The sequence below is a fragment of the Panicum hallii genome, chromosome 6 (genome assembly GCF_002211085.1).
Source record: "Panicum hallii strain FIL2 chromosome 6, PHallii_v3.1, whole genome shotgun sequence".
NCBI classification, from domain to species: Eukaryota; Viridiplantae; Streptophyta; class Magnoliopsida; order Poales; family Poaceae; genus Panicum; species Panicum hallii.
Window position 1 is genome coordinate 28,579,810 of NC_038047.1, and position 8,809 is coordinate 28,588,618.

Below are 8,809 nucleotides of genomic sequence, written 5' to 3' on the forward strand. Positions count from 1 at the left end.
CGTCAAGAAGACAAAAATGTTGTCAAAAAATATGCATTTTCCTCTGTCATCACTATAAGTTTTCAAACTTTTGCTCATTTTTTTCAACCATTTATCCTCTTTTTACCCTATGCATCTGTAATATTGCAAACAATATTATTTGTGTTTACAGGGGCAGCTTATAGTTGATCCTGGAACTTTCAAAAGCCAAACTTGCAAGAAGGAACTTACAAGGTTGAACAACACATGGGACTTATAAAAAATGGACATGGTACTGCATCTTACCTTTTTTTTCTCTACAAGCTCTGAACCTACCTTCTTTTCCTGATATGCATGTGTTCAACTAGAGTTGCTATCTGTGCAGCTCTTTTTCCCCATTGTGCGAGGACAACATTGAGTTCTAACCTGCATCAACATGTTTTTGAAGCAAATAAACTTCTTCAATTCTATAAATGCCTCAACTCTTACTCCATGTTATGAGTCTTCCAACAATCTGGTAATTACTAGTTGCCCTTTTGTCCTATTCCATGATTACTTCTTTTTCTCTCGCTTTTCCATGTTGCAACCATCATTTTTTATCCCATTCAGATTGCAAACTTTTCAAAGGCTGCAATGGAATTGGGAATTTTTAAAGAGGATGTGTCCCAGTGTGCACACAACTATCCTACAGAGTACCCCCAACAACATACATTGTATGTTTTTTGTCCATCAAATTATCATTCATATGAAACATGGCTAAATATTTTATTTCCTCATTCTGACATATCAATAATATATTTTTAAAAGGAATGATTGTGGTGTTTACACTATGCTATATATGGACTACTGGACTTCTAGAACGGAAAGAAGATGGATGTTGCATTTGAGCCGGTATTTTTCCTTTTCTTTTTCCCTCTCATTTTGACATGTTACGGAAGCTTTATCTGTAACATATTTATTTTTTTGACCTTTTCCATTCTCTTTTGCAGAGCATGATCGGTGACTACCGGAAGTTCGCCACAGGAGATTGTTGTTGTCCCCGATGAATGAAATCATCACATCTGAATTGTTTGAAAAGCATTGCGTCCAAGATTAAATGCCAGATCATAGTACAGTAGACTAGGTAGCAAGTAGATGTTGGGTAGTCAGTAGCATATGGCATGTAACCCCCGTGTAAAAATAGTAGCATTTCTTACTGAACCATGTTTTGCATGTTATGTGTTTGGATATGTTAACAGCAGCTTCAACATGTTACTGATATTGTATTTAGATGTTATAATCCTTTATATGGTTTTTTTATCTCAGTCCCAACTTTCTTTGCGGTCCATTTTTAGGCCTGTTTCGTACGATGCAATATTATGTTGACATATCCTTTCAAAAGTGTTGCAATCTCCAACACAATTTCAAAAATGTTGCACTAGTTCTATGTAGTTATTGCAGCAGAGCCCCGCAAATGTTGCAATACATTACATCGTGTCAATGGTGCTAGGTTTTAATTCACAAAGCCATACGCTCCCGTAAACATTTTCTGTTGCATTACATATTCTAAAATGTTGCATGTCAAAACCTAATTACAAATTTGATTCCAAACCAATGTTGCAGGAAACCAAATTTCATTGGTTGAACAAAGATATTGTAATATTTATACTAATGTTTCATTGACAAAAATATATATTGTTGCAAAAGACTAAACTATTTGTTGCAATACGTATGATGAAACATTTGATAAAGACTACAACTTCAGCTCTATTTGCTTAAGCTCCCTGAGTATTTGATCTGCTGTGGCCATGTACTTGCATGTTTGAACACCGTGACCTTCTTCATGGCAATATGAACATGGTGGAACTTTTGCGTTCTTCTTTGTTGTACCCTTCTTTTTCATAGCCTTCTCCGTTGCTTGCAGCATGATTGAATTTTTCCTATCCACTTTGTCCCTTGGACGCCCCTAACGGCTTACCCTTGGCGGGTTCTTCACCATTCCAGCTTGAGTTGAACCTCGTCCCCCCAACATATTGTCTATCTCAACAACTGGTGCTTCATTTTGCTGCGCATTTGTTGTATTTCCCCGCTGCCTTTACAAGCTCTACAAATGATCAATCCCAGAAGAAGCAACTGTGTACTTTTCAGGTCCTGAACATGCCTCCGCTGCTAGTCCTGTCATTTTCCTACACAATGCATTGTACTTTAGCTTGTTTGTACCTGGAACTCCAAAGGATGGTTCAGGACCTGAGAGATGTTCTGGAATCTTTGTTGTTGCCTCTTTTGACCATCTTCTATGCAAGTATTTATCTGGAATTTCTTGGACATCTCGGTTGGTAAAAACTTTCAGAATATGAGGACATAGGAGACCATCTCGGGCAAACATGTTGCAGGAGCACAAATAAGATGTTGCATCATTACTAACTGACACGATACGGACTCTGCTAGAGTTTGGGTGTACTATCCGAATTGACAAACTCTCATCATCTTCAGCAATGTCGACCATCCTGAATTTTCTGGAATCATGAAGCAGCTCCTGAAATTTAGAGAACACATTACGAGTGTAGAAGTTTGCTGCTTGTTTTTCAAAGTCATAACTTGCCCAGAGCGGTGGATATGAAATTTCCCATTTGCAGGCTTCCACATTTTCCCTCTCAGCTCTAGTATCCATGATGTATTCATATTGGGTGAAAAACTGCAACACTGAATCCTGTGGGTGCACCACTTTCTTGAATAATGAGTTCATACATTCCGACCTGCCCGTTGTGTCAGTAAAAGGGAAGAAGTAAGTTCTGAAGTATGCAGGCGCCCACATTTTCCTTGTTGAAGAGATACTTTGGAAGAACTCATTCTCTTGCAAGCTATATTTGTCTTCTAGCTTCTGCCGTAACATCTCGAATTCATCTATTGTTTCAGTATGATTAACACAGTAGTCAGACTCCTTGGCAAAGTCTTTTTCATTGCTTATCAACCAAGCAAACTTTTTTGTTGCCTTGCTTAGCACATGCCATTTGCAACATCTGTGTGTTGCATTAGGGAACACTTGTTCTATTGCAACTTTCATTGCCTTATCTTGATCTGTCATTATGTTGGTTGGTTCCAGCCCACCCATGGCCTCCTTTAGTGCTTGCAAGACCCACACAAATGTTTCAGTAGATTCATCCGGAAGCAAGGCACATCCAAGTAGTATGCTTTGCAAGTGATTATTTATCCCAACAATCGGGGCAAATGGCATGTCATATTTGTTAGTACAGAAAGTTGTGTCAAAGAATATGCAATCCCTGAAGGTCTTGTACAGTTCCCATGTCCATCCATCAACCCAGAACAAACCCCTCACAGCATTACCACTGTCAATCATGACTGCATAAAAAAAAGGATGGACTCTCAGCTTGCAACTTCTGAAAATACTCCAATGTTGCAACCATATCCTTGAAATTCAGCCCACACTTGCAGGTGTGTCCTCATGTTCGAAACATCCGTGGTGCTAAATGTAAGATTGCCTACTCCACCATGAAAGTCAGCAAGGATGCCCATGATTTGTGTGGTGCTGATGTTCCTATGGTGTAGTGTTTTCAACAGCTCATAATCAGCCCAGGAAATGCTTCGATGTGACCTTAGCAGTTTTCTCCTCACAAGTTTTTTCACCAATGGATGAGTATGTTCTGGTTGCATGACAATGACTTTCCATTTTCCATCACGCAGCCCAGCAGCCATGTGGGCCTTGCAATCATACTTCTTGATAGTCTTGCGCTTCCTCGATGCAGTGGTCAATACGGCTGATGCACTTTTTTTCTTCGACGCCCTTTGTGTTTCGAGATCATGTGCTAGCTGAGGTGCTGTCTGTGTGCTAGATGAGGTGCTGACTCCACCCTCTTCGTTTGGCTTCCTTGCATGAGAACATTCAAATTCCTTTCTAATCACTTCCTTGGTCACATGGCTTGTTCTCTGTGATGCAACACTGATGCTAAAACCCAGCTTGTAAGCATATTCATTGTACACCCTCCTTGCTTCCTCTATTGTGTCAAATTCCATCCCAACATATGGTACCATAGGTTGAGAACATACCACATCTTCATCTTCATGGTACACATGCTCATCTGAAGCAATCTCAACTTCAACACAATCACTAGCGTTTGATGAAATACTTTGAGCAATATCAAGCCCCTGCACAGTCATGCTGCAATTAGTCTTTTAGAATACTTTTTGAAACACCAATAAGCAAGGCATAAATAATTCATATTGCACAAAAAATGTGTGCAATCTATACTCACTTCGTCCATGGATCCACAAGCCCTCACAACAGCATGATAGCTTGCATTGTAATTGCTCGAACTTGTTGCAGCCTAGGGTTCCAGCAAAAGGATCAAATGAACTACCAATAAATGTGCCAAAATTCATCAGTAGATTCTTGAAACATCAGAAACTGCAGGGCAGATCATGGGTGGTTCTAATCAAGGCGGCAGGGCAGATCTAACCTGCGGGTCGTCGGCAGATGTTGCATTGAGGGTCGCAACCGCCGTCCCCCGTGGAGCTCCTTCAGCATGGCGGAACTGAAACATCGATGTGGACTTCAATTCGCCATGGACGTTGCTTGAATCTCTAGAGTGGGCGGACACCATCGGCATGGGTGGATCTGTAGGTTTTCTTGCAACAATTGGTGGGGGATGGCGAGCGTATGGTTGATCTGGTGGGGGAAAGTCGATTGCTTGGAGTAGATGCGACATGTTGCAAGGGATTTGGCTTCAAATCATGGCACGGGGGAGGAGAAGTCCGTCCTGGGCTCGCGCTTGAGCTCCTACGCCTAGGGGAGCACAACATGAAAAAAATGATTTTGGGGAAATCGGACATGTTGCTTGCAACATCGGAGAATGTTGCGGCGTGAATTTTTGTTGCTAGCGCTGCTCTGATGGTACCGTCCGACGCTAGCGCATGAATCGGATGTCCGGGCGCTAGCAGCTCCATTTGATATAACAATTAAGCAAAATCTGGTTGTTTCCTATTTTACAATGGACTCAAAGTAGCACCCTAATCATTGTTTGAAGTACCGTACCAACCTCTGCTATTCGTGAACCAACAAGACTTGAAGTAGCCTACAGTGGTAAATGACCCTATTTCTGCATCATATCTAATAGCACGCCATGCCAAAATAACAGCTAAACTTGTACATCATTAATTTATCCACATTTGCTAATATATCAAAATAACTCAGAGTAGCCCATAAATATACTCCTAGATTATAAAACTCTGCAATTACTAATATATGGAAAACAAACTCAAAATGCAGACCGTGTATACATGAGTATTGATTTATATGGTTTAGAATTCATGAAAGATGTTTCTTTAACTAGTGGAGATGCACGTACCAAAGGCACGTGTTTAAAGTTTTTTTCAGCTTTTGTTGGAAACCTCATAGGATACAGCTGAGTAAAAGAAATAACAAATGCACCTTATATTTATAAAAAATCTTATTCATACACAATAAAATTTTAGAAAATAATATATATATAGGACTAATCCAATGATGGACCCGTCGCATATCAAGATCAAGGCACACAAAGTATGGTTAGTCGTATACACCATAGATTTATTCAATCATCACGAATTCTAGCATCTAAAAACATTCCAAGAAGCCATTAACACTCACAATCTTCAAGCCCGTGACATGCAGGAACAACATATGTGATTAGAAGGAGCACGAAAGCACATGACTATGTGAGTCCATAAATGCATATTATTACACATCACGATTATATAAAGCTGAAGCATAAACACACCTTAGGATTCCAAGACATCTCTGTATACAATATTCTTTGTACTCTTTCCAGTAGGGTCGATGTTCATGTTTCTCTTTGCAAGAACCCACGTACTCTCACAAGAAACACCTCAGGACAGCACCACATACAGTTGTCCGTGTGAAAACACAGGCTCAGGGAGGTAAATAACTGCATTAGGTATGGTCTAACCCTGCGCTTTGTTAATTGTCATAGCAAAACTCAACTGGATGAGGAACTGCTTCCTCTTAAACTTGAACGGGAGAGTGAGGTTTTCGGAAGGAGATATGGAATCCTCGGAATGAACACCCTCTTACCTGCATGCTGCCCTTAACAATCTCAGCATCAATTGTATTATTCTGAAATCCCGTACCACCAGCCGAGTACCATTGCATAGGCCATTATGAGGATCGAGATTATGAAGCAATATAACAGGACAATTCTTCTTAACCTTCAACTCATGAGGGGGCAGCCCATTAGGAGTAATCGAATTGAGAAATCAAGAGGATAATTGTTACGCGAGTCATCATCGACAGAGTCAAAGCTATAGAAAACCTTATGCTTCCCTAAAAATCTATCAATCATAAGTGCATTCACCGCATCAACATGTTCATTCCTGGTGGAGAGTATCGCACGCTCGTGCATATAAGTTACAGAAGTGCAATTAGCAACAAGATCCGAGAACACACGATCAATAAGAATGTCAATGGAATCATCCTCCGGAGGGTTCTAAATCAAAATGTCATTTGGCAGCTGCACGTAGTCACCATCAAATACTTCCTCCGTCGTGTTACCAATCCTTAACAGGTAATCTGCAAACCATGTATCAGCCTGAGCTCGCATGTTCTACTCCAACCTGATCCGCCGAACACTTTCCCATATGTATGACCTCAGTAAGGTTGCATCTGTGATCTTGGCTCTCATACCACGGGGCACCACAGGAAGAACCTGTGACAGTAACAACATAATCTTCCCTTCAAACGGCTTCTCACAGCCTATTATATCCCGCAACGACCTGTCAAGAGCCTCAATTGCCTGCCTCTTAGTCATTGCAACCTCATCCCATATTATCATAGATGCCCTTCTATGCAACTCCGTTGTGCCACTTTGCTTTGTAAAGCTACACATAGTATTGTCACTCAGCTTCATTGGAATTTTGGACCTAGAATGTGCGGTGCGCCCACCAGGCATAATGGAAGCAGCTATACCAGATGTAGTAGTAGCAACAGCAATAAGATCCATCGACTGCATCTTAGCAATCAAAGCCTTGTAGAGATACGTTTTACTGGTGCCGCCTGGACCATCTACAAAGAACACCTATCCTTTGTTCTTCAACACGTGATCAAGTATTTCGTCATAACCAGCCATTTGTTCTGCATTAAGCATATCAACAATTTTTAGATGATCCTCATCAAATCCAAGGTTCAGTTCCTCCGTAAGCTCTCTATAATGATCCCTCGATCGCTCTTCCTCTATCAAGCATATAAATACGGCAAGATGGGATAATAGCTCAAATTAAATGTAAATGGTACTCGAAGCAAATATACGTAAAACTAAAGCATTTTAAAGATTACGCACCAGTCTCATGTAGTTCTGGAAGACCGTAGTGCCTAATATCTTTGCCCATAGCTGTCAAATGATAAGATATATCTCTAAGCACCATCTGTTCAATTCTCGAGCTATTGTCACATGTACAGCGAAAATCCTCAGACATTAAATCAAGATGATTATCCCAAAGACGCGGGATACTAGCACAGTCACAAAAAACCATTATAGTGGCAAAAAGTCAAGCGAACAAGGCATCCCGAACGTAGCCGACTCCGTAAGGCAGTCATCAAGTGACTTGTCTGATTCAACAAGTCCCATAACCTCACATGCCTGCCTAAATGTCTCATACGTGACACCATGCCATGTTCTTAGATTCTCGTATGAGGTTGCACCCCTAACATGGTTCAACATGATCCGAAGATAGTACCTCTCATCTTCAGCTGGATTTGCATAAACCAACCTGCCAATCTGAATCCTTTTAGCTTTTCTAGGCTTCCAAACCTTTTTTGACTTGTTCCAAGTGAACTGCTCAGGAAACTCCCTATACAGATACTTGTAAGCTGCAGGGTTTGTTCTGTTCAACAAGAAATACTCTATAAGCATGGACCTCTGTGATTTTTCAGACTGCACAACATTATTCAGGTTGTTAGTAGACTTATATGCAACCATGTGCATACTCTCAAGGTGCACCTGCATCTGCAGTACTGGTGGAGACATAGTATACAACTTAAATGCATATAGTCTGTACACAGCCTCTATAGCAGTTATCATCCTCGAATCTCTGTAATGTTTTATCTCATTGATTACCTTCTTCCCATTCTCCTTAGGCTCAAGTGAGTAAGATGCTTGATCATGGCCTTTGTATATATATTTGTAGAGATATTTAACTGACATGGTATTGCAACAGATCTCAACATTTATGTGGTAGTTATATCTCATCAACAGGACTAGATTATAAGGAACCGCCCATCAGTTATCCAGCCATTCATTTTGTACCTTCATCTTCTGCCCATCATCTCGCCTTCTGTATATTGGATAAGAGTCCTTTCCCTGCTGCGTGGTTTCACTGAACTGGCGAGGATAATGGAAGTGACATTCCCCATCCACCATGCATGGACATTCCTCGTTTAGAATTCTGCATGGAGCATGCATCATATGTTTGCAAACAAACTTATGCAACTCAGGATACTTTTTCTTGTCTGGAAGTTCTACTAAAATATATTTATCATAATCATCAGGAGTCTTTAACTTACTCCCAGGTTCCATAACCAACGGAAAGTGTTCGTGTGGCAGACCCCTCTTCTGAAACTCTATCACATGCGCCTATGCAGCAACCTTGCCAAGATGACCCTTTTTAATCAAAAAATCATGCAGACCCAGTGACTTTGCATGATACACCCTTGCAACAACATCAGGACGATCTTGGGGAGTCTGTCCTGGTAGTAGTTCTGCAACTATCTCATTCCAGTATGGATTGCATGTCATTGTTACGAAGAAATCTGGCTTCCCATACCATGTAACCAGTGTCATGGCATCTGTGAACCTAGCCTGCA

The 8,809-nt window shown here is 40.8% G+C and overlaps 3 protein-coding genes across 9 annotated transcripts; all 3 read right to left on the bottom strand.

The window, feature by feature from the left end:
• Positions 1 to 1,574: 1,574 nt before the first annotated feature.
• On the bottom strand, positions 1,575 to 4,935 carry LOC112897704 (protein FAR1-RELATED SEQUENCE 3-like). Of its 7 annotated transcripts, none has more exons than XM_025966088.1 (3): positions 4,413 to 4,930; positions 4,209 to 4,280; positions 1,575 to 4,101 (listed from the first exon to the last, which is right to left on the bottom strand). In XM_025966088.1, the coding sequence occupies exon 3, from the start codon at positions 3,293 to 3,295 to the stop codon at positions 2,042 to 2,044; it is 1,254 nt and encodes a 417-aa protein (XP_025821873.1). In that variant the 5' UTR covers positions 3,296 to 4,101; positions 4,209 to 4,280; positions 4,413 to 4,930; the 3' UTR covers positions 1,575 to 2,041. The 7 variants fall into 7 exon arrangements, with proteins under 7 accessions (XP_025821873.1, XP_025821870.1, XP_025821871.1 ...); XM_025966085.1 differs by having other exon boundaries at positions 4,209 to 4,309; XM_025966086.1 differs by having other exon boundaries at positions 1,575 to 4,114; positions 4,209 to 4,309.
• Positions 4,936 to 6,554: 1,619 nt separating this feature from the next.
• Positions 6,555 to 6,950, bottom strand: LOC112898186. Its single transcript, XM_025966563.1, has one exon. The coding sequence runs from the start codon at positions 6,948 to 6,950 to the stop codon at positions 6,555 to 6,557; it is 396 nt and encodes a 131-aa protein (XP_025822348.1).
• Positions 6,951 to 7,025: 75 nt separating this feature from the next.
• LOC112898187 lies at positions 7,026 to 8,027 on the bottom strand. Its single transcript, XM_025966565.1, has 3 exons — positions 7,519 to 8,027; positions 7,287 to 7,456; positions 7,026 to 7,180 (listed from the first exon to the last, which is right to left on the bottom strand). The coding sequence occupies exons 1-3, from the start codon at positions 8,025 to 8,027 to the stop codon at positions 7,026 to 7,028; spliced, it is 834 nt and encodes a 277-aa protein (XP_025822350.1).
• Between the last annotated feature and the right edge of the window lie 782 nt (positions 8,028 to 8,809).